We start from the raw sequence: 25986 nt of genomic DNA on the forward strand, positions 1-25986 counted from the left end.
TGAGCCACCGTGTGGTTGCTGGGAATTGAACTCAGGACCCCTGGAAGAGCAGGCCATGCTCTTAACCACTGAGCCATCTCTACAGCCCAAGTCTTGATACTTTTATTGTTGCTTCCAGGGGAGGCTTCAGTGGGACTTAGAAGTGTGAAGGATTTTGCTTACTTTCTGGTTTTGCTAATTTTAGCAAGTGAAGGCATATTTTATGTGTTTTTAGCAGGTAAGGTTGACACATTAACATTTATTCAGCAATTATAGTTAAGTCTTCATATTCTTGACACACAAAAGAGATTTGTTTCTTTGAGATTTAGCATATAACAGTTAACTCTTGCCTTCAGATGTTTTGTTAGCGTGGATAGTCTCTGCAGAGGGTTATGTTTTGTTTTTATTTATACAGTATTATTCCAGGATGTACACCTGCAGGCCAGAAGAGGGCACCAGATCTCATTACAGATGGTTGTGAGCCACCATGTGGTTACTGGGAATTGAACTCAGGACCTTTGGAAGAGCAGCCAGTGCTCTTATCCTCTGAGCCATCTCTCCAGCCTTGTCTCTGTGGAGTTTTATGTGTAGGTGTCCATGATCCTTCTTGACTTTGTTCTGCTTTCAGCACTCCTGTTTGTATTGCTTGGGATCAAACTAGCGCCTCATGGTGCACGCCCAGCTCTCAAGCTTTAGTTTGTCATTTTGAATTGAATCTTGGGCCAGTTTGGTGGGTGTGTATCAGTGGTTGGTGTAAGTTTCTTTTCTTTCTTGCTTTTTTTTTTTTTTGAGACAGAGCTTCTCTCTGTAGCGTTGACTGACCTGGACTCAATTTGTATACCAGGCTGGCCTCGAACTCACAGAGATCCACCTGCCTCTGCCTCCCGAGTGCTGGGATTACAGGCGTGTGCTCCAGGGGATCTGCCTCCCTCCCTCTTCTGGCTCTGCAGGTACCTGTATGTGCACACACAAAGATAGAAGCACATAGCACTCTTCTTTAAAAGACAAACCAACCCCTTATGACAGCACAGAAGATGCCCTGTGACATTTCCCAAGTAGATGTCAGTGCTGATGTCTAGGACCCAGAGAAGCCCACGCTTTTGAAAGATGTTCTTTGTTACCACCTCAGGCCAGCATGAGGCAGAAGAGCTGGCCGTGGAGATGCCCTGGCTGGAGGCAGTGTTGTCAGTGCTCAGGCCTTTCCCATCCACAGTGCCCCAGCCAGTCCCTGCATAGATTGCAGGCCCAAGCAGGAGTTCAGGTAACTTGCAGACCCCATGCCCACCCAGGAACTGTCCAAATACCTTTATATTATCTCTCTTTACATTTTAGAATGTAAGATTCTGACTCTAGAATTAAGTGGGTGTTATGTTGCATTCTTACTGAATCAGCAATACTGCTAAACTATTATTTCACACATGGACATGTTAGAAACTGTGTTCAGAAAGTTAACCCCTAAGGGGCTGCCTTCGATCTCTGGTACCTCGGACGGAGTCACAGGAGGGCAGGCATGGGAAGCTGACACCCTTGGGATTTGGCGTAAGTAAGGAGAAGGGGTAGCAGAGTGAGGAGTCTGAGTTAGGGACGTTTGCAGATCACACAGCTGCTTCCCCTTGAGCCTGTACTTTGAGCTGCAGGCACCCAGAGCTCCTGTGTTGCTGTAGTGACTGCCGATGCATGCCCCTTCCCCATGTAGTGTTCCCATTGATGCCTCCCTCCTAAGACTTGAACTGTCATGTCTGGGCCTCATGCTAGACTCCTTTAACACAAGAACAGTTGCCTAGCTGGGCGTGGTGGCACACACCTGTAATCCCAGCACTCGGGAGGCAGAGGCAGGCGGATCTCTGTGAGTTCGAGGCCAGCCTTGTCTCCAAAGCAAGTCCAGGACAGCCAAGGCTACACAGAGAAACCCTGTTTCCAGAAACAAAAATAAAGAACAGTTGCCTAGAGTTTTTCTTTGCTAGTTTCCCTTCTAAGTGATTGGTTACTGGATCCAATAAAGTACATGTGGGTCTCCATAGGAGTGTATGCCAACTGTTCCTCCTCCCCTTCCCCCCACCCCCCCGCCAGAGCTGAGGTTGTTTTGTTTTTTGAGACAGGGTCTCCCTATGCATCCCTGGCTGTGAATTCACAGGGATCGCCTGCCTCTGCCTCTGAGTGCCCGTGCCACTGTCACCCACAGTTATAAAGCACATTAGACATACCTGTGAGAGGGGTTCCTAGATTGACACTCCACATCTCTGAGTTGAATTTAGGTCTGTACTGGGCCTGATGTTTCTAGCAAGTTCTTTGTTCTGGGACCATGGAGAACCTCTGTTCTGTATCATTTCTAGGAATACCAAACCCAATGAAGACCAGAACTCTAGTTTTAATTTCTTTATTAAACCAACATTTCTGTAATAAACACCAACAACTATTTTGAACAGACTCGTTGCTATTTTGATTATGTCCACAAATTAGGGCTATTTTGTTTACTCTTAATGGTGCCTAAAGCCAGCCTTGCTAGGACCTCTTGGCACCTCACAACTAAAATTACAACCAGTGTTGGGGCCTAAAGTTTGCTGTCAAGAAGACCAGGTCTGGTTTTGACTGTAAAGCCACCATCAAAAGCTGCATTCAGAACTTCATCCAGGCAGCTTGCTGTGACAAAACTCAGGTCCTGCCTGACGTTGCCTGGGATCTCTTCAAGGTCTTTTTCGTTCCTCTGCGGAATTATGATCTGCTTCAGTCCTGCTCGGTGTGCTGCTAGTACTTTGTCTTTAATTCCACCCACCTGCCAGGCAAAAGAAGACAGCTTTCAAGGTTTATGGTCACTGCCAAGTGCATCTGCCTCGTCCCGACCCGTTACTGACTTAGACATTCAGCCCACCTCCCATTTTGTGATAGAAGCTGGGAAGCCACTAAAAGGCTTAATGGTCACCTATTTAAAATTTTTTTCTGTTACTCCCATATTTTTCCAGGTTATTTATTTTTTGTTTTTTTGAGACAGGGTTTCTCTGTGTAGCAGCATTGGCTGTCCTGGATTTGCCCTGTAGATCAGGCTGGCCTCGAACTCAGAGATCTGCCTGCCTCTGCCTCCTGAGTGGTGGGATTAAAGGTGTGGGTCACCTTGCTCAGCTACTTCCATATTTTTAACAACAGAAAATCTAAAAATTTGATAACTATGGATATTTAAAAAAAAAAAGATTTATTTATTATGTATACAGTGTTTTGCCTGAATGTAACACCTGCAGTCCAGAAGAGGGCACCAGATCTTATTGTTGATGGTTGTGAGCCATCATGTAGTTGCTGGGAACTGAACTCAGGACCTTTGAAGAGCAGGCAGTGCTCTTGTTTTTGTTTTCATGACAGAGTTTCCCTGTGTAGCCCTGGCTGGCCTCGAACTCACTGCAATCTGCTTGCCTCTGCCTCCCAAGTGCTGGGATTAAAGGCATGTGCCATTATGCCTAGCTATAGATAGTGTTCTTAACCACACAGCCGTCTCTCCAGCCCCCAGCCTGGCTCCTCTGTGGTTTAAGAGAAAATTGCCTGGCAGTGGTGGCACATGCCTTTAATCCCAGCACTGAGGAAGTACAGGCAGGAGGGTCTTGTCTGAGGTGGAGGCCACCTGCTCTACAGAGCATGTTCCAGGGTAGGCAAGGCTATACAGAGAAACCCTATCTTGAAACACTCCAAAAAATGAAACAAAACAAACGGAAAAAACCCTCTGCCCATAATGGCTTCTTCACAAAAGGAGGAGTCTAACTTCCTTTCTCTCCATTGTGGGCCTGGCTCTAACTTGTCTGTGTGGGAAGTGATGCTATGCGAATTTCAAGGCTAAGGCATAAAAAGAAAGCTTCTGCCTGGATTGATGTCTTGCCGTAGAGGTAGCAAGGTATCATGTTTGAGGTTATCCACAGAGACTGGTGAAGCCTCCTATGCATCATGCAGAAGCAGGTCCCCCTGCTCAGTCACCAGGTGACTGTGGCCTGCAATTGGAGACCCTGAGCCAGAAAGAGACTGCCTGCTGCTTGTCTGCTTTAACACCTGCTGCAGCCTAGCCAGCTAGGCTGTGGGCCTCCCTCCACAGCTGTCACCCAGCTTTACTGTGCTTTTCTGGAGTGTCTTCTTCAGAGCAAATTCTGAGACAAACAGTATGAAATGTCTATTTTGCACCCACGCTTGATGGAGAGCAAGACCCTATATATAATACTGTTGACTGTATATCCAGTGTCATTCAGTGAGCTGAGAGCTCCAAGAGCATCTGCTGGGTGGTGCAGCCCTTCAAGTTGAGGCTGCCTTCTGCTATAGGACATGCTCCTGCTGTCTCTGTGACTATTCCATCCCATCTTCCTGTTTGCTGTAACTTCTGTCAGACGCTGGATACGCCAGGTTGATTATACCATACACTTTTTCCTAGTCACTCTTTAACCAGTTCTAACTAAGTCACAGGCAATCACAAAGCTTCCCTTTTACGTGAATCTTAGTTAAAAAAAATTTTTTTTTAACTCTACCATTTTTTTTCATGGTCCTTACATGGTTGAATGAAAATATTTGGAAACAATAGTTTCTAGTGGTTTTTCAGTTTTTCAGTATTAGGAATTGAAGTGAGTCTTACGTGCAAGGCTAAACAAGCCCTCGCTACGGAGTCAAAGCTCTGGCTCCTTTTGACTTTGAGGCAGGGTCTGAGTTGCCCATGTTGCTACAGTCTTCCAGATTGCTGGGGTTAGGTGTGCCTGGCCCTGTTAGGGTCCTAACTACTGACATAGAATATAATCTTAGTCATAAAAAGACTTCTGCAGAGTAAAGGATTAAGTCCTTGTTCTGTTTGTTTTTTGCTATGGCTCTGTCAAAATTTTGTCCTTGTCAGACACTGAAAGCCCCTGCAGTCCTGTGTGTTTAACCACAGCATGGAGCCCAAGAACTTACAGATGCAGGCAGTCTTTCTGAATGTAAAGTTAGACAACTTTATTTCAGTTCCCATTTCTGTGCTGCTGGTTTTGTTTTAAATCTTGCCAATTACAGTAATCTAAGAGTCCTGCAAGGTGCTGGGATGTCTCAAAAGGAACTTTAAACACTGTGGAATGAACTTAAAAGCAACAGTCTCATTTTATGTACATGTAGTGCACGTGACTGTTCATTCAGGTGAACGGCTGATTCTGACAACCACACTAATATTTTTAAAAATAATTATTTATTTTTAAATAAATCTTTTTAGATGACAGAGAAGCATGGGTTATGATCATGTTTCCTTCTACTTGACTGAAGGTTTAAAATATGTTACTTACAGGTATTAAAATTTTAATGTCAGCCAGGCGTGGTGGTGCGTGCCTGTAACCCCAGCACTTGGGGAGGCAAAGGCAGGCAGATCTCTGAGTTTGAGGCCAGCCTGGTCTACAAAGCATGTCCAGAGAAACCAAATTAGTTTTGTTTTGTTTTTAGTTTTTTGAGACAGGGATTCTGTGTTATCTTGGCTGTCCTGAACTCACTTTGTAGACCAGGCTGGCCTTGAACTCACAGTGATCTGCCTGCCTCTGCCTCCCTCGTGCTGGGATTAAAGGCGTGTGCCACCACACCCGGCCCGGTACGAAACAAAATTTTAATGTCTATTTTAAACCAAAGTTTTTTACAGAAAGAAAGCAAACTTCATGTAAATTTAAAATTATTAATTTAAGTAAAAATGGTAAGCACACGATCTGTTTTCTATACTTACTGGAAGAACCAGCCCTCTCAGCGTAATCTCCCCAGTCATGGCTACATCTGAGCGTACCAGCCGCCCACTGAAAAGTGAGGCAAGACAAGTTACTATGGTAACACCAGCAGATGGTCCATCTTTTGTGACAGCTCCAGCTGGGAAGTGCAGATGGATGTCTGTGTTGTCAAGAAGATCAAAACTTCCAAAAGCTTGAAAAAGAAAAAAAAAGGGGGGCGGATTTTAATATAGAAAAATTAAACACATTTTTTTCTCTGAATAAAATCAAACATAAAAATGAATGTTTTGTGTAAATGATCCTTAAGAATATTAATGGATAGTGTACTTAGGAGTGAGGTCTGGATGGAAAGATTCATTATATTCTAAGCACTGATTTAAGACAAAACTTTGCTCTTGTTTCTAATTCAAGGACTAGGCTAAATAGCCCTAACATGGTCACTAGGGTCTCCACAGGGGTCAGAAGCCCAGCTCTGGGCTTTCCTGAATGGTGTCACCTTTGTCGAACAGTGTAGGATGCTTCCTGGATTACGATCCAAGGCCGGCCTCCCCACCCCCGTCCCCAACTGTGGCTAGGCCACATACCATTAGTCAGGTGGTATTTCTTGGCATTGCTTCGAAGCCAGCTAATGGCGAGATGGGCAGACTCCTTCATGACGTCCCCAAGCTGGCCAGTCAGTGTTAGCTGGCCTTCACCGTCCATTCGACTTGCCTCCACAAACATGATTTTGCCACCCAAGGGAGTCCATGCTAGCCCTATTGCCACTCCAGGTTGACTTAAACGCTCAGATACCTTGAAAGACGAAAATATCAGTCATGTCAACATTGTCTCTAGAGCAACTTAACCATCCTGTCCTGTACACTGCTGTTCCACAGCAGGCGTCAGCACCAACCTCTAGCTGACAGCATCTGGAGTAATGTCCCACTATCTGGACGTCTGCCACAGAGTTACTTACCTTGTTATTTAGCATTTACCAGATGCAATTTAGCCCTGGAACATGGGTAAGTACCTGACTTCCAAGAGCTTGGTCCAATTCTATATGCCTTGGGCTTCAAGAACCGCTAGCTTTATCAGTGCATAGTGCAGCCTCCTGGGTCTTCAGTACGCGAATCTGCTTCAGGGAGCAGCTATCTCTCACTATCAATTGTCTCAGAAGCAGTGGCTCGCACGGATTTCTGTTGCCACTTAGTGATATCCTAGACTCAGGACCCCGACAGCCCGACAGCCCAGTGCTGCTGGCTGCCAGCTGAAGTGGAACAAGCCGCTTGGTTGGGATTATGAGTTCACATGATAAGCTATAGGTTAGCCCACCCCAGGTACGAAAATGCAAAGTAACAGTTGGAAGACACCAAAGCTAACTTTGACTATACCCCTGTGTCTCAGACACAGAGGAAGTAAGTTTAGTATGTCACCAAGTACAATCTAGTGTGGGGCTTCTCTGCTGTCAGCTACTATGGTACAGCAGGGACTGGCTGGCTTCTGGGAGAGGCTGGGTGCTCATACCCAGTCTCTTTCTAGCAGGCATGTGCTGTGGAAACCGTTGCATCTGTGAAGCCACTGGCTAGTCAGTCAGCCCACATGAAGAGCTCACTTTGACCGTTAACTTCACAGGTAGATGGCGGATTCAGCTAGCCGTCAGCCCAGCTCACACCATAGTCACTTCCCTCTAGCACTAGCGCCTGCTTTGCTCTTTATTTAATTGAGAAACACAGGAAAGATCAATATATAGGCCTCCAGTGGTTTGAGAACAACTCAAGCCTTTAATCCTGGCACTCGGGAGGCAGAGGCAGGTGGATCACTGTGAGTTCAAGGCCAGCCTGGTCTACAAAGCGAGTCCAGGACAGCCAAGGCTACACAGAGGGACCCTGTCTTGAAAAACTCAAATAGATGATAAAACTGCTTACAATTTAAAAAGATTAATATAGAGTCAATTTTCTTACTCTATTATATGGCTTCTTTCCAGGACTGGAAGTACTAGAACCCTAGCGAGTAATCTTCAGAATACAAAGTCCTGTTCTAACAGAATGAGCCATTTGTTACAATTTTATTAACTGTCAATCATGTTCTTACAGCTGAATACTCAAAATGATTAACTGTTGTTTCAAGAACCCAGGTAAGGGGCTGGTAGCTCGGCTGTCGGGGTCGCTCATGCTTACAGAGGACCCAGGGCCAGCTGCCAGCACTCACAGGGCTGCTTACAGAGGACCCAGGGCCAGCTGCCAGCACTCACAGGGCTGCTTACAGAGGACCCAGGGCCAGCTGCCAGCACTCACAGGGCTGCTCAGCCATCGGTCAACCCCAGCCTCACAGCACCCATCCCCCCGCTGGCTCCCGTGGGCAGCATGTATGCGAGCGGTATATAGACATATACTCAGGCAAACAGCATACACAAAGTTTTAAAAGGCTGGGAGGATGGTGCAGTGGTAAAAGCTTACCCTGTAAATCTGATGACCTGAGTTCAATGCCAGGCTCAAGTAAAAAGCCGACAATGGCAGTGTGTAGCTAAGCACCAGCATCCCTACAGGAAATGGGAGGCAGCCATGGAGAGCTTGCAGACCAGTTAGCCTGAAATCTAGTGTCAAAACCTCTAAAACAAGGTGGGAAGGCAAAGGTGTGGATAGAATTCCTTACGTGGTTCAACAAAACCAACTTCTAAACCCTGTTACCCAGCAGCACTGACTATTAACTTCCCATTATAGCCACTGATTTGTGGGGTCAGCAGTTATATCAGCTAACACAGCTGGAGGCTGAAGAGATGGCTCCGCTGACCTGAGTGTGATCCATAGAAGAATTCCTATGGTGAAAGGAGAGAACTGCTTCCAAGATCCGTGCTCTGACCTGCACATGCATACTTGGTATCTGCACGCACACACGCACCTTCTAAAAACGTTTTTCTGTGTGTCAAAGTAGGATAAAAGCATCTCAAGCTCTTCCTGTCTCCTAAGGCCTGTGCAAGCGATGCTCCTAAGGCCTGTGCAAGCGAGCTCTACCTGCCTTCAGGCTGACCTCTCTTACCTTCCCACTCATACTGCAGACTAGGTTAACATGCAGATAGACTGAGGAAGCATTTAGCATGCTGAAAGAAAAGCTTAAAGAATGCTAGACTGGGTCTCTTAGCGGTTGCATTTTTTTTTTTAAAGAAAAAAATTGAAAACATTTGTGTTTTCATGTGTGTACATGCACCTGCACACCATAGCACATTTGTGAAGGTCAGAGGACAACTTTGTGGAATCTGTCCTCACCTTCCACTGTGTAGGTTCTGGGGACCGAACCTTGGATCTCAGGCATAGCGGTAATCTCTTTTAGCCTGCTGAGTTTTCTCCAGCCATAATCATTTTAATCTTCAAAGATCAACACATAGGAGCATTTGCATATCTAATGGCGGCCAACTTTATATTGCTTTTACTTCACATGCCTAAAATAGTGGTGTTTGCAAATGTGCAGAGTTCTTTGTGACCTTTTTACTCTAGAGGAAGACTTATGGACCCACCACGATTTTACAGTCACTTCAGTCCTTTCTTAAGGAGACACGGCATCCGAGACAGGCTCTGACAAACATTACAAGGATACAAGTGTGAATATGCTCGAGGACTGACAGACTACGGGAAGATGAAGGACAGTGGTACGAAAGCATAGGAAGCCACAAGCGCAGGGAGCCCTGGGGAGGCAGAGGTGGGCAATGTCAGGAGAAAGGATGAGTAAGCTCTTAAAACAAGAGTGGGGCCGGGCAAGGTGGCGCACGCTTGTAATCCCACCACTCTGGGAGGCAGAGGCCGGCAGATCTCTGTGAGCTCGAGGCCAGCCTGGTCTGCAAAGCGAGTCAGGGCAGCTAAGGCTACACAGAGAAAGAAACCCTATCTTGGAACAAACCAAACCAAAACAAGTGAGGTCTGCAGACTGCCTACTGGAATCTTCCTTTACATTCAAGTTGGTAGAAGCATTCACATGTAATAGCTAAGATGCTGTAAGCAAAATCAAATGACATCAAAGAGCACTGTTAAGCCATGTTTACAGTCTCCTTTTTGTTCTTTCTGCTGTTCCTCTGCCAGAGCTCCTGGAGTGGCAAAAAAAAAAAAAAAAAAAAAAAAAAAAAAAAAATGCATCCAAACCCAACATCAACTGAGAAGGGTTATAAAACAGAGAGATGTATCGGCCCTTGGTTTTAATATAGTCTAAATTCTCAGAGAGCTGCTAGAGTGAGCTTTTCTGTAAAGTCTAGAGAAAGAGGCCATGGCACATAGGATCAGAACCCATCTTCACTCATAAACTCACTTTAACAGCAAGAAAGCAGAATCACTAATCCTCCCCCCACCCCCACCCCCGCCCAAGACAGGGTTTCTCTGTATAACAGAACCCTGGCTGTCCTGGACTCTCTTTGTAGATCAGGCTGTCCTCGAACTCACAGAGATCCGCCTGCCTCTGCTTCCCGAGTGCTGGGATGAAAGGTGTGTGCTACTACCACCCAGGTGATGAACTACTTTTTAAAACCAAAATTAAGCTCCATTTCTTTTAAGTTCAAACCCATGGATTCTTAAGAATTCAAACAACCAAATAACGTTTTCGGTTATGTGATTCAAGTTCAGACTCACTCAAGAACAAACAAGGACTGTTCTGGTGGCGGGGAGCTCTGTGGGATGGGTACAGGGCTCTTCTCCCTAGCTGAAACCCTGGGGAAACCATCACCACTGGTAGTGATTGTGCGTTTCTGCTGGAGAGGCTGCCTTCTGCCCAGTTAACATTTTCTAGTCATCGTCACAAGCCTTTCCTAGGACCTTACCTGTGAATGCCTGAACATCTAGACACCTCAGAGGACATAATGCCTTCAACGCCCTGTTTTATAACCTATATCATCTCTGCTTCAACTCGTCCTGGCTGTTAGGTAGGAAAGGAAAGGGCAGAGAAAGATAGTGAGATGTGAAAGATAGAGACGGAGAAAGATAGGGTGAGGTGTGTCCATGGTTTAGCCCCTGAGGAGTATCCACGGGACAGCAGGGTTGGCACTAGCAGCAGTCTGCCAGGAAAGCTAGTTCCTGTGTTCAGACAGTTGGGAGCAGGCTGATTCACTGCCTCCTTCCCAGGCCCTCAGTGGCACAGGACAACAGGATGTCCTTGACTGAAATGCATTGAAACAGGTTAACTGTTTGAATTCTTCTGCAGGGGCAAGTCGGTGAACGCGAGCCACTCATGAAATAGAGGCCATGAGTGCGTCACATCAGCCTGGCTGCCCAGAAGAGGCCATGACTCGGGCCGCTTCCCTTCAAGAGCCACACTGTCACATTAGCACCTAGGTGCACCAGCAGATAGGGGAGTGTCCCGCTTATGACACAGCTTCAGAAGCCCCAGCTCTACAACCCCAACATCAAGCAGGCAGCAGTGTAAACATAGCCATGAGAATTGTCACCTCCAGCTCATACAGCGGCGGCCCCAGGATGTCTTTCAGGGCATGGGAGTCGATCAGAATGGGCATTTCCGGTGGCAGGGCCAAGTCTGCAGTGTCTCCAATGGACTCAGGCTTTGCATCTTCCAGCACATGTTCTTTGCAACCTAAGGGAGACATTTATTGAGAAGTTCCAGGAGAGCTGCTGGTTTGAAAATTCCTTAGCAGTAAGGAGCAACCGGAAGCTGAGTGAGGGCGCCGGCTGAGTCCTCGATGCACCTACAGGCAGACTTCACTTCCCTGTACACAGGCAGAGCAATCAGCCTTTCATAGCCCTGCAGGGAGTATTTGCTTTGTCTTTATTTGTTTACTGTCTCTGCCCTGTGAAAAGAGGCAACTTGACTGTCTTCTTTTAAAATATAAATTCTTTCACGGAGAATCATGTTTGGTTGAGAGGAGTGGCTTGAACCTGCCAGCAATTGGGAGGCTGCTGAAAATTTTAAGGTCAGCCTGGGCTACATAGTGAGTTCCATGCCAGCCTAGGCTATCAGATCCTGCCTACAAACAGACAACAAACATCTTCCAAAGCAATAACACAACACTGAGGCTAGTAAGATGGACTATATCCTGACCCTTGGGAGGCTCAGGCAGGAGGATCACAAGTTCAAAGCTTGCCTGGGTTATAGAGCGAATTTAAGAGTAACCTGAGCAATGTAGTAAGACTGCCTCAAAAATAAACAGCCTGTCATGATGGCGCATACCTTTAATCCACTCAGGACAGGGCAGGCAAACTTATGTAAATTCAAGGCCAGCCTGGTTTATAGAGCCAGCTCTAGGATAGTAAAGGCTCTCACTATATAGTGAGACCCTGAATAGTGCTCACATTTTAAAAAAATAGGTAAATAAATAGTAGAAGCAGCTGGGAATATATTCATTGGGAGAGTGCTTGCTTAATTTATGAGGACTTAGATTCAAAACTAAGCACTGAAAAACAAAACAACAATGAATACCAGGTACAATTCAACTAGTGGCCGCAGAGGTCAGATGCTGACGATGCAGACACAATATATTAGTACAGTTCCGTTGGATCAGCAGAGCCTGGGCCTTGGAAAAACTCAACTCCATCTTAGGGGAGTTTGATATGGTGTCCCATGTTCCTTTTTATGTTTTTGGAGATCAAGTTTTACTACACAGATTAGGCTGGCCTTAAATATTCAAACTCTTGGCCTCAACCTCCTAAGTGCAGCAATTACAGACATGTGCTACCAGTTTTTGACTGGGGGTCTTGCACTATTCTCTAATGGGCAATGTAAGCCTGGGAATTACAGAATCCATACAGGCAATGTGTGGTTTTTGTTTGTATGTTTGTATGTTTGTTTAAGATCCTTCTGCCTTGCTCTTTTTTTTTTTTCCTGCCTCACTCTTGAGTGCTGGGATAGTGGGCATGTGCCAAGGCACCTCGCCAGCAATGGGTCTTCTGTAAGATTGAAGCTCAACCTCAAGGCTGTTACTTACCCATAAATAATTGGGCATGCCTCAGTGAAAGATACAGCAGCCCAGTCTGAGGTACTTCTCCCCACTGGCGTGTGCTGCCCGATGGTAAAGTAAAAAGTCCCCGTCTTCACTTGAGTTTAGCTTATGAGGGCGGGACCATGCTGAGCTCAGAGCTTACCCTCTCACTCCCATCAGTTTTTGTAATTCATCAGGTGAAAGATACTACACGACCTGCAATCAGGTCTAAAAGGAGTTAAGGTTTAAAACTGCAGAGGTCAGGGGAGCTGGAGAAATGGCTCAGGAGCACTTGCTGCCCTTGCAGACGACCTGGGCTTAGCTCCCATCCCCACCTGGCAGCTCACTACCTTCTGGGACTCTGGTTCTAGGGGACCCAAGGCCTCTTCTGGCATTGTGAGTGCCAGGCACACACGGGGTGCAAAAAAGGCAAATCATCCATGGACATAAAAACCAAGCAAACACGGAAGACAACCCCCACCTCCAACCTGCACGGGGCTGGTGAGGTGGCTTAAGAGGGAAAGGCATCTGCAGCTAAGCCCGGCAAGCTTGGTTCCCAGGCCCTACACGGTGGATCCGAGGGCTGACTCCCTTCAGCACTCTCCTGTGACCTCTGTGTGCACGTGTGCACACACAGTTTTAAAATTAATACCAGTGGTTTTAGACAGGGTCTGGTTAGACTAGGCAGACCTCAAACTAAAAGAGATCTGCCCTTCTTGAAGGCTCAGAATTCAGAATAATGTATGCGTCACCATGCTGGGCACAAAACTGCTTAGAAATTGTAGGAAACTGTGCCTCTGTTTTGTCTCATAGCTACTGTGCTGATAAGTTTTTGTCAATGTTACAAACTGGAGTTACCTGAGAAGAGGAAACCTCAATTGAGGAACTGCTGGCCTCTGACAGGCCTGTGGGCATGTCTGTGGGTTTGTTTTCTTGGTAAATGACGGCCCAGCCCACTGTAGGTGGAGAGAATTCTCCCAGGTACCTGCTTCATTTCCATCCCTAGGCTCCTGCTCTGACGCCCCTTGCTGATGGACTGTGAGCCAAATAAACCCTTCCCTCCCTCAGGCTGATTGTGGCCGCGTTGCTTATCACAGCAACAGAAAGCAGACTAAAACACTAGCCTTGTTTTCTCTTGCCCTTGCCTTGTGTGCTAGCTTAAAATGTACTTAAACTGTTTCATCTTTTCTGAGCTTTTCCATATTCCCAACTAGAAAGTGATTACAGTGCACACTAAAAAGAAACATATAGTGATTACAGTTAGCTAAAATTATGTTCACCTTTGTTATGATTTCTCCCTATTCTTTTTTCTTTCTTCTACTCTTACAGATCACAAAATTAAGACTTCTTTTCATTGATCTCTCTTCTTGCCAAAGTGAGTCTGATGTGTCACAGCAGCACACCTACATTGACTCTCTCAGGCTAAGTGGAGTCACTATGCGGGGACCACTGAATGACACTTGGACCTAAGGTAAAGGCTCCTTGGCCTTCTCTTCACAAATGAATCATGGGTAGGTTGATGGGAGAATAAACTGAGCTATGAAAGCCTCAATACCCTCATTTCCTACTTCTGTGGGGTTCTCAGAATTACAAAGGAAATCTTCTGTAGATTCTACAATGCAGTGCACACGTACCAGAGGTGTGAAGTCTTCCCACACAGATCCTCATAACCACGCCTGCAGCGCACATGACCTTCCAAAGTTTGGCTCAATGCATCCCACGAAGCCTTTTGATCTTCCTACCTTCCTTCCCAGTACTTCTTTCACAAAAAACGAGCACCCGTTAGCTACTCTGAGGCTTGTGAAATGTCAGACTTTCTGAAAGTGACTGTTTTCCACTGCATTAGATCTTAGAGGAGAAGAGAAAGCAGCTCTCACTCATTAGTAAGGTTAGCATGCAGGGAGAAAAGCACTACTTGCTTCAGGTTACTGGCTGCAGAGTGCAGAGTGCCTCAGACAGCTGCCAGCTGCCCTGCTCTGAAGTGCCCCGCAAGTTCTGCTGAGATGCAACTGCTTTTGTTGAATTTCATTTTACTGTCACCAGAGGGGATAAGGCCACATGGGTGGAGGTCAAGACACAGTATGGAGCCAAAGCCTTGAGACAACTGACCGTTTCCAAGTGTGGCACTGGCTACAGTGCACAGAGGGAGCAGGGGTAAGAACTCTTTCCACAGAAAGCACAGCCCCGTAGGCACCAGGTCAGAGCTAATCTATACTAAGAATGTTCCGTAATTAAAACACATGCTTTGCTCCCCAGCACTGGTCTCTCTCTGCTTTTGACCACTGGCATATGGAACCGGTCACCACATGCTCCTGCTGCCACGAGGCCACCACCATGTCTTCTCCTCAAACTGTGAGCCAAAAGAAACCTCTGCTCCTTTAAATTGCTTTTTGTTTTTCTTTTTGGGGACAGAGTTTCTCTGCATAATATCCCTGGCTGTCCTAGACTTGCTTTGTAGATCAGGCTGGCCTCAAACTCACAGAGACTCGCCTGTCTCTGCCTCCCGAGTGCTGGGATTAAAGGTGTGCACCACCATGCCTGGCTTACGTCACTTCTTGTGGAGCACCTAGAAAAAAAGTGGTCTGGCAAAATGGAGCTGTTGTGATAAACATGACTATGAGGTTTGTAGGCTTCTTATAACTGGTTTGTAGAGGAAATCTGGAAGAGTTAGGAGTAGTGGGCTAGAGAGGCCAGAGGATGCTGTCAGCTCCTGGCTATTCTGATGGGAGCTTGGGCTGTGGAGAGGGTCGGGTAGGCTCATCACATTTCAGAAAAGCTCAGAGCTACTGGGAACTGCGTCAGAGGCTACCAGTGTTACATTCTGGCAAAGACTATGACTGAGTTCTATCTGGGTCCAGAAACTTTGAGTAAGTCGTAAGTATTAGTTAAGCTTTCTATGGAGGAGATTCAAAGACAGTATAATATCCAGGCCACAGCATGATTACTGCACAGTGGCCTTTGCCAGATTTACAACAAGATAGAGAAGTGTATTTTATTTTATTTATTTTATTTTATTTTTGGTTTTTTTGAGACAGGGTTTCTCTGTCTTGGCTGTCCTGGACTCCCTTTGTAGACCAGGCTGGCCTCGAACTCACAGCGATCCGCCTGCCTCTGCCTCCTGAGTGAGTGCTGGGATTAAAGGCGTGCAAGAAGTGTATCTTTAAAGCCATGTGGTTTGGTGAGGAAAGGAATATAAGTTTGAAGTTGTGAACAGAGTTAAAGTTGTGGACAGGGGCAGTGCTGACAAAGTGTGCACAATGAGATTAGTTGCTATTAAAGAGAGCAGAGGGGCTTGGCACTTGCATGGGAAACTGGAAAGCTGTCTTGAGGTAGGACCTCACCACAGAGAGCATGCATCAATGCAAACTCATCTGGAAGGAGGATGGCTGAACAAAGGGAGCCTCTAGGACATCCTACGGAACCAGGGGTACTCAGGGAAATACTCCCAAGCAGAGGCCACTCAAGCTGTGGTACAGGGAACCAAGGTATAGCGTAAGCTGGTGGTGCAACCTGGCATCACCTACATGGCACTGGTCTTACAGGCACGCCAAATGCAAGAGTTATAGGATCGTGGAGGCTTACACCAAAGCCAGGTAACCTGTCGTGGTGCTGGAGTCCCTGCATGGAGCTCCTGAGCAGGCTGTGTGTGAAGCTGCAAGAGTGAAACCCACACTGTAACAGAGACCTCAAATGCCAGAGATGCAGAAACTGTAAGCTGAGGAAAGCGGTACTCAGAGACTAACACAGCTACAGTCAAGCTGGCAGCACAATTTGGCAGTGGCGCACAAATGGTACTCGTTCTGCAAGTATGACAAACTGCATTCCTGAAGAGGTTGTGTGGATGGGCACCAATGATCCAGGAGGCTGCCAAGCCCAGGCAATGTATTTCAAGGTTGGACAATGAACTCTAACCCATAAGATGTAAGAAACCCTCTCCTCCCAGGTTGCTTTTGGTCATGGTGTTTATCGTGGTATCAGAAAGCAAACTATCGCAACACCTACAGTCCTAGCACTTGGGAGGCGGAGGCAGGATGGCTGCCAGGGATTCTAAACCAGCCTGAGCTACATCGTAGTTTGAAGCCAGACCTCAAACTGTACAGAGTGAGAATCTATTCTGACAAACAACAACAACAACAAAAATAAACAAAATCCACACAACCTCTTCTAATAAATAACCTTGCACAGTCAGTAAAATTGTTTTCCAAGTGTCTTACAGTATTATACAAAAGTTCTTTTGGTTAGCCGGGCGTGGTGGCGCACGCACTCGGGAGGCAGAGGCAGGAGGATCGCTGTGAGTTCCTTTGAAACAAATTTAGGAGGGAAATGAGGGGAGGATATAATTTCATACAGTATAACACCCCTCCACACACAGTTTTGTAGCCCTGCCTCTGACTTCTAAGTCACCCTTAACAAAGTTACTTTACCTCCTTGCATTTGTTTTTCTAATCAAACAAAACAAACAAAAAGTAGAGAGCCTCCGGAAGTAAGGCAGGTACTGAGTGACAATATTCCCCCCTTCCCTTTTTTAGAATAACACTCATGCCAGATTTCTAGACCTCAAGTGTTCCTACCCTATTGTCCTCTCGTTAAAAGGACAGAAAGTGTTCTCCACAACCTATGTCATAATTACATAATTGTTTTGAATTATGTAAATTAAATATATGTAAGAAAAAAGGATGTTAATATTCAAGACTTATCTCTGTGCTTACTGTATATTGCCAATTTATTTAATATAAACAGTATCTACTAGCCAGGCAGTGGTAGCACATGTCTTTAACCCTAGCACTTGAGAGGAAGAGGCAGGCGGATCTCTGTGAGTTCGAGGCCAGCCTGGTCTACAAAGTGAGTCCAGGACAGCTAAGGCTTCACAAAGAAACCCTGTCTTGAAAAACAGGGTTTTTCAACAAAACAAACAAAAAAGTATCTATTAAAGTTCTAGAATAACTTAGAAGCTATTACTGAAAATAATAGAGCCTGGCAGTGGTGGTGCACGTCTTTAATCCTAGCACTCTGGGAGGCAGAGACAGGCGGATCTCTGGTGAGTTCAAGGCCAGCCTGGTCTGTAGTCAAAGCTACTCCACAGGTTTCAGAGACAGGACATGGGAAAATAAAATGGATCTTTGACCTTCATGCAGCTGCATGGACAAGTCACTTCTAAGAATTCCTTTCTTTTTATTTTTTAATATTCACGCTTGCATATTACGTATCATGATGGGTTTGCTTTTGTTTGCATATTGCTCAGCTAGGTTTCAGAACTGTTATTTATGCTCCTCTGTTTAGTTTTTTCTTTTTCTTATCCTTTTTTCCCTACATATTTATTTATTTATTTTACAGTGCCTTATCTGCATGTATGCTTGCATGCTAGAAGAGGGCATCAGATCACTTTGTAGATGGCTGTGGGCCACCGTGTGGTTTCTTTGCACTCAGGACCCCTGGAAGAGCAGGCAGTGCTCTTAACCACTGAGCCGTCTCTCTAGGCCCCTGTTTTCTTATTCTCAACCCCTCCTCTTTTTACTTAAAACATTCTATAACTTTAACAGTCTCTAAAATCTGTGTACTTTCATAGTATCCTCACTTTCTATTCCTAGCTACTTTATCCACTTCATTTTTTTTCTTTTAAAAGTCAACACAGTATTTAGCCTGTATCTTTACCTACCCTACCCTTGCCTTTATTCTTCCCTCCACTCCTAGTCCAATTACTATCCCAGGCTAGACCATACTGTCCTTGGCCCCTCGTCTTCTAACAGTGGTTGGGGGCAAATGGGACAGTGTTATTAATTGGTTTGTACAACACAGGCAGAGCGGGCTAGGGTTGATCTCACAGTTAATAGTCCATGTAGGGAACAAATAGGAGGTTACGCCAGGTATCCTGAGCTCCTGGAGTAAGGAACTATTTTCTGAACTACATACTCATTAAAGCCCTACATGAACACAGCAAATATGTCAGCTGAAAGAATATTGATCATAAAAAATAAACTAAGCAAAGAAATAGTTCCAGATGTGTATATCCCTAGGCAGTAACAGAGGAAACATGAAAAGCGAAGCCAATTCCAAAAATTACTAATTCAACAATAATGGTGAGCGACTTAGATTGAATACCAGCAAAAGAACTCAAAAGAATGCCTGTAATAATTATAAGAATGAGGCAGCTGTGGCGGTGCCTCCCTATAATCCCAGCACCCGGGAGGCAGAGGCAGACAGATCTCTGTGATTTTGAGGCCATCCTGGTTTACAAAGTGAGTGCAGGACAGCCAGGGCTACACAGAGAAACCCTGTCTCAAAAAGACAAAAACGAAACAAAAAAATTCTGAAGGAACTCAGAACATAAGAAACATTTATGACAGATGTACAGCATCATACGAAGCTGGAGAAGCCCCAAAGCAGCGCCACTGTTGCCCACCTTCTCCATTCTTATGCACTATAGCACTGGGAGCCTTGAGTTCAGCAGGGTACAAGAGACCGATAGCAACAGGCCAGGAAGAAGCCACGGTGCCTTATTTGTAGGTGATATAATTCTGTATGTAAAAGACCTAAAGACTCTCCAGAAGATCCCTTAAAACTTACAGGCATTTTCAATAGAGTGCGAGATACAAATAAACACACAAAAATCACTAGCTGTATTATATACCAATGGCAAACAAAGTGAAAATGAAATCAGGGAAACAATCCCATTTGCAACAATCTTAAAAAATACACTGGTATAAACAGAACCAGGGATGGGAAAGACCTCTACCAAGTAAAAACTTGGTAACACAGTTGAAAGAAACTGAAGAGAACTGGGTGTAGCGGTACATGCCTTTGATCCCAGCACTTGGGACGAAGAGGTAGGCGGATCTTTATGAGTTTGAGGCCAATCTGGTCTACAGAGTGAGTTCCAGGACAGCTAGGGCATTATAGTCCTGTTTAGGAAAAAGAAAGAAAGAGAGAGAGAGAGAGAGAGAGAGAGAGAGAGAGAGGAGAAAGAAAGGAAGGAAGAAAAAATATTGTAAAAATGGCCATACTATAAAAAGCAATATATAGATTCAATACAATCCCCATCAAAATTACAATGCCATTCTTCACAGAAATAGGAAAAACAATCTTAAAGTTGAAGCCAGGTGTGATGGCACACGCTTTTAATCCCAGCACTTGGGAGGCAGAAGCAAGTGGATCTCTGTGGGTCTACAGGACAGTCAAGGATACACAGAGAAACCCTGTCTTGAAAAACCAAATAAATAAATAAATAAATAAATAAATAAATAAATAAAACTGATATAGAACCATGAAAGACCTCAAATATTCAAACTAATTCTGAGCAAGAAGAATACTACTGGAGTTAACACCACTTGATTTTAAATTATATTGCAGAGCCAAAATAATAAAAACAGCACGGCTGGGAAGGTAAGGTAGCTCAGAGGGAAGCACCTACAGAGTGGAAGAGGAGAACCAGTTCATACAGACTGTCCTCTGACCATATGCCTCATGGCATGTGTCCACCCACATATACACATACAAAATAATAAAATACAATAAAATAATTTGCAAAGAAGCATGGCACTACCACAAAAACAGACACAAAATTTAATGAAGTAGAGGAGAGGACTTAGATGTAATTATAGCCACCTGATTTTGACAAAGAGGTCAAAGATAGTATCTTCAATAAACAATGCTGGGGAAACTGGATAAACATGTAGAGGGATGAAACTAAGTCCTTATCTCTCACCCTTAACACAATCAATTCTAAGTAGGTCAAGGGCCTCAGCAAAAGACTTGAAACTGGCTATCACAAATAAAGCTGCTGCCGGGTGTGGTGGCGCACGCCTTTAATCCCAGCACTCGGGAGGCAGAGGCAGGCGGATCGCTGTGAGTTCGAGGCCAGCCTGGTCTACAAAGGGAGTCTAGGAGAGCCAAGGCTACACAGGGAAACCCTGTCTCAAAAAACCAAAAACAAACAAACAAACAAACAAAACCAAAAACAAAAACAAATAAAGCTGCTATGGACAACATAGTTGAGGGAAATACATACATATACACACACATACATACATACATCCTGACTACTTTTAGTGTTGCTCGTGTGTGTGTGTGTGTGTGTGTGTGTGTGTGTGTGATTCACAGATTTCTTGGGTAACCCATCAGGCCCCATTCCTAGAGAACATTGGTTCTCCATACCAGCCATTCATTGCTTACAGCTCTCCATAGGGGTGGGGCCTTGTGAGATCACACCCATCTGTGCTGACATACTAACTGCTGGTGGTGTGCAGGTCTTGTTTAGGCAACCATATTTTTGAGATTGCACAGGTCCTCTGGCTTCTACAATCTTTTCTGCTCCTTCTTCTTTGATGTTCCCCGAGCCGTCGGTGTACAGGCTGTATTATAAATGTGTACAGGATGCATTATAAATGTGTACAGGATGTGTTATATAAATGTGTACAGGATGCATTATAAATGTGTACAGGATGTGTTATATAAATGTGTACAGGATGCATTATAAATGTGTACAGGATGTGTTATATAAATGTATACAGGATGTATTATAAATGTATACAGGATGCATTATAAATGTGTACAGGATGTATTATAAATGTATACAGGATGTATTATAAATGTGTGCAGGATGTATTATAAATATATCTACAAGGCTTGGCACCCACAGTTCTTTGCTTTTTGACCAATTGTGGATTTTGGTAATAGTCGCCATCTGCTGCTTCTTTGATGAGTGGTGAGCACTATGCTCATTTAGGCATATAAGAACAGCCCGATCTACACAGTGAGTCTAGGACAGCCAAGGCTACACAGAGAAACCGTATCTTGAAAAACCAAAACAACAACACCACCACCAACAACAACAATAACAACAAAAACCAGACATTTAGAATATAGCTGGAATCATATTGGTTTAGAAAAGTGGCAGTAGTAGGTTCTCTTCTGGAGTCTTTGACCTCACCAGCCACAAGTAGTTGGCTAGATTTACAGTAATAGGCATGGCTTCCCTCCGGTTGAGCAGGCCTTTAGTCTAATTAGTCAGCTGCTGGGTGCCGTCAAGATAGAGTGCTACTATTGCATTCTTAGGAATACCATTGCAGGTTGGTAGTTCTGTGGCCCAGTATTTGTCAGATTGTTTGTTTTCTTAATGTTTAGGCTCTTGATATATATTTTAGACACTAATATTTTCTCAAATACATAGCTGGAAAAGATTCTTTCCCACTCTGTAAGCTGTCTCCTCAGCTGATTATTAGTTTCATTGGCTGGACAAAGCCTTTTATTCTTATAGGATCCCATTGGTTAATTATTGGCTTTCTTTCCTGAGTGATTAGAATCCTATTAAGAAAGTCTTTACTTAAAGCCAGTGTCTTGAGTCTACTTGCTCCTTCTTCCTGTAGCAGTTTCAGGATTTCAAGTCAGTTGTTGTTTACTTTATATCCCAACTGTAGCCCCCTCTCTCAACACCTCCCAGTCCCACACTGCCTCCCTCATCCTTGCCTCCCTCCCTCCCCTAGTCCTCAGATAGGGGGAGAGGAGGTCCTCCCCTAACATCTGACCTGAGCCTATCCAGTCTGATCTGTACTGCCTGTATCCTCTTCCTCTGTGGCCTGCCCCTCCAGGAGGAAGTGGTCAACATGTGGGGACCAGAGTCCATGTCAGAAGTAGTCCCTACTCCCCATATTATGGGAACCACATGGAGACTGTGCTGCCTGTCTACTTACTACATCTCAGTCCTCACCGTGCACGATCCTTGCTTGGTGCATCAGTCTCTGCAGCACCTCCTCCTCTGCCCGGATTTGTTGGCTCCGCTGGTCTCCTTGTGGAGCTCCTGGCCCCTCCAGGTCCTTCTATTCCCCAACTCTTCCATGAGACTCCTGCTCCACCCAAAGCTTGGCTGTGAGTCTCAGTATCTGCTTTGATGCCCGGCTGGAATCTTTCAGAGGACCTCTATGGTAGATTCCTGTTCTCTTCCTTCTCTTCAACTGCTTTTGTTGTCTTTTCTATTTGTCCTTCTGAATGAGAATTAAGCATGCTCCCTAGGGTCCTCCTTATTTAATTTCTTTAGGTCTGTGTATTGTAGAGTGTTTATCCTGTATTATGTGGCTGATATCCACTTATAAGTGAGTATATACCATGTGTGTCTTTCTGTGTCTGGGTTACCTCAGGATGATCTTTTCTAGTTCTATCCATTTTCCTGAAAATTTCAAGATTTCCTTGTTTTTAATAGCTGAGTAGTATTCCATTGTGTAAATGTACCACAGTTTCTTTATCAACTCTTTGGTTGAGGGATATCTACCTCTAACCAAGCAAGTGGAAGACCTGTATGAAAAAAAACTTCAAGTTTCTGAAGAAAGAAACTGAGACAGAGGCAGGCGGATCGCTGTGAGTTCGAGGCCAGCCTGGTCTACAAAGCAAGTCCAGGACAGCTCCCCTGTCTTGGGGGAAAAAAGACTACATATTGGGGATGGAGAGATGGCTCAGAAGTTAAGAACCCTGACTGCTCTTCCAAAGGTCCTGAGTTCAATTCCCAGCAACCACATCTATAATGAGATCTGGTGTCCTCTTCTGGCCTGCCGGTGTATATGCAGCACTGTATACATAATAATAAATAAATCTTTGAAAGAAAGAAAGGAAGGAAGAAAGAAAGAAAGAAAGAAAAAGAAAGAAAGAAATTGAAGAAGATATCAGAAGATAGAAAGAGCTCCATGCTTATGGACTGGTGGGATGAACATAGTAAAAATGGCTATCTTACCAAAAGCAATCTATAAATTCAATGCAATTCCCATCAAAATGCCAACACAATTCATTACAGACCTTGAAAGAACAATTCTCCACTTCATATGAAAAAAACAAAACAAAACAAAACAAAACAAAAACCCAAATAGCTAAGACAATCCTATACAATAAAATATCTTCTGGTGATATCCTCATCCCTGATCTCAAGCTCAACTATAGAGCATTGTAGGATCATTGTGAGTTTGAGGCCAGCTTGGTCTGCAAAGCGACTCCCAAACAGCCAGGGCTAACACAGAGAGACCTTTTATTTAAAAACAAACAAGCAACAACAACAACAAAAGTATTGTACTGGCACAGAAACAGACAGGTGGATCAATGAAATAAAATCAAAGACCCAGAAATAAACCCACACACCTATGAACACTTGGTTTTTGACAAAGAAGCTAAAACCATACAATGGAAAAAAGAAAGCATCTTCAACAAATGATGCTGGTCTGATTGTCTACATGTGGAAAAATACAAATAGACTCTTATTTCTCACCTTACACAAAACTAAAGTCCAAATGGATTAAAGATCTCAACATAAAACCAGACTCCCTAGATCTGTTAGAAGAAAAATTTCTTTCTTCAGAAACTTGAAGTTTTTTTCATACAGGTCTTCCACTTGCTTGGTTAGAGTTAGATATCCCTCAACCAAAGAGTGGATAAAGAAACTGTGGGATGACATTACAAAAAGTATGGTGACACATGCCTGTACATACAGTACAGGAAGTGATGGCAGGAATATCCAAAGTTCAAGAGTATATACTGGGTTTGAGGCTAGCTTTGCCTACAACAGACTCTGTCTTAAAAAAAAAAAGGCGAGGTAAAGAGAAAGACTATAGGGTATAAAACCTCAGGAAATTGCAGTAGGTCTCTAAAAGCCCCGAGAATTGCCTTTCAAATAAATCTTCCCCTTAAATGGCGTTCCTTAAGGTGATCTGCCTTGGAGGCCAGGAGTATAGAAAGCTTAACACCTGTGAATGAAAATTCCGGAAAAGAAGCTGTGTCTGGCTGTGGACCAAACTCCTGGAAGGGATGTGTGTCTGCAGAGACTGATGGAACTCCAGTCCTGGGGAGAGGCTGGGCTCCTGTAGGCTCAGGGGCTGATTACTTCATCCTGGGCTGGCGTTAGCTTTCTTCTTTACCCAACTCTGTATCTGAACTAACCCGTTCTGATAACAAACAAACAAAACCAAAAAACCTCTTACTGGAACACTAGCTTCCACCAATTCAAGAGCTAAGTACGTCATCAGATAACATCTTGGGCCTATAGAAAAGCTTCCCCCATCTTAACGTATCTGCCTCTGTGGTGTAATACAAATGTATTTTAAAGTTGGCTTGATTTATGACGTTCTTTGTTCTATATAACTATAAAAACCCCGTGAAACTGCTTCTACATAGGAATTTAAGGCAACACAACCTGTATCCCTGGGCCATGGCCACGCATAGTGGCTCTGGAATAAACCCTCACTCCCTTTAGGATGAGCGCTGTGATGTGAGCACCAAAAGGCAGCCCTAGGATGGACACCTGTACTCGTCATTTCTCCTCTCCATACTGCTGAACAGGCGCAGTTAGGTTCAAATGCTACACTTTGAGGTCTTTGGACAGCTCTTTCAGAGATTATGAAAGGTGTGTTTATTTCCAAAGAAAGCAGGGTTGTAATGACTGAGGGGCAGGTGAAAGCTGAAACAACAGCAAGAACCAGAGCATTGAACATTGTTAACTACAGCCGGTAACTGAGTACAGACACAGATGGGGTAACTCAGCTTATGGAAATAATTCTACATGAACAGAACTATATAAACATCTGTGCTCTTCCCTGCCGGTGTAAACAGTGCCTAGGAAGAGAGCTGCTGGATTACACTGCAGGTCTGTTTACCTTTTTGAAGAACTGCCAAGTTCTCTTCTAGAGCGGCTGCACTATCTGACAGAGATGCACTGTTGTCCTCACTTCTCCATATTCCTGCCAACACTTACATGTCCTTTAAAATTATTATAGCTACCTTATAAGCACAAAGGCCCCAAAATATAAAAAAAAAAGGGGGGGGGGGAGATGGCCCAGCTAGTACAGGCCTTGTGCAAGCAGGAACACCCGAGTTTATATCCTCAATACTCATGTAAAGCTCTATGTGGTGAAGTGTAATTCCAGCACGAGGAAACAGACAGGATCTAGCCAACTGGTGAACTCCAGGTTTGGTGAGAGGTCCTGTCTCAAAAAGTAAAGTGGAGCTGGATGTGGTCATGAACGCCTTTAATCCCCCGCACGAGGCAGGTGAATCGCTATGAGTTCAAGGCCAGCCTGGTCTACAAAGCAAGTCCAGGACAGCCAAGGCTACACAGAGAAACCCTGTCTCTAAAAACTGAAATAACTAACTAAATAAGTAAAGTGGAGAGCAAGAGGAGAGACCTGATGTTGACCCCTGGCTTCCACAGACACACACATCAACAACTCCTGCCTCTTCCCGACACACACATACTTTTTTAAAATTAAGATATAAATACCTTTGTTATTTTATAAGACAGAAGAATTATGTGCCTTAAACCCAGACCATTGACTGTGGAAGATATGAGCGTCTTCTCAGGGGAACTCAGAAAGGGCAAAACAATATTTTGAAAAATCAGAAAAATCTGAACATATCCAACTGTATAATTTGTGCTGTCAGTTTCAGGTTAATCTCTTCCAGAAA

The 25986-nt window shown here is 44.6% G+C and overlaps 1 protein-coding gene across 1 annotated transcript in view; it reads right to left on the reverse strand.

Annotated features, from left to right (window-relative positions):
* Nucleotides 1–2340: 2340 nt before the first annotated feature.
* LONP2 (lon peptidase 2, peroxisomal) overlaps nt 2341–25986 on the reverse strand; it is an 83380-nt gene continuing 59734 nt past the window's right edge. Inside the window, exons 12-15 of the mRNA XM_084756004.1 lie at nt 11071–11213; nt 6254–6461; nt 5672–5862; nt 2341–2752 (exon numbers count right to left, since the gene is read on the reverse strand). Coding sequence (XP_084612130.1) covers nt 2531–2752; nt 5672–5862; nt 6254–6461; nt 11071–11213 — 764 coding nt within the window. The 3' untranslated portion in view covers nt 2341–2530. The remainder of the gene's footprint in view (nt 2753–5671; nt 5863–6253; nt 6462–11070; nt 11214–25986) is intronic.

The sequence above is a fragment of the Acomys minous genome (genome assembly GCF_964271855.1).
Source record: "Acomys minous genome assembly, chromosome: 14".
NCBI classification, from domain to species: domain Eukaryota; kingdom Metazoa; phylum Chordata; class Mammalia; order Rodentia; family Muridae; genus Acomys; species Acomys minous.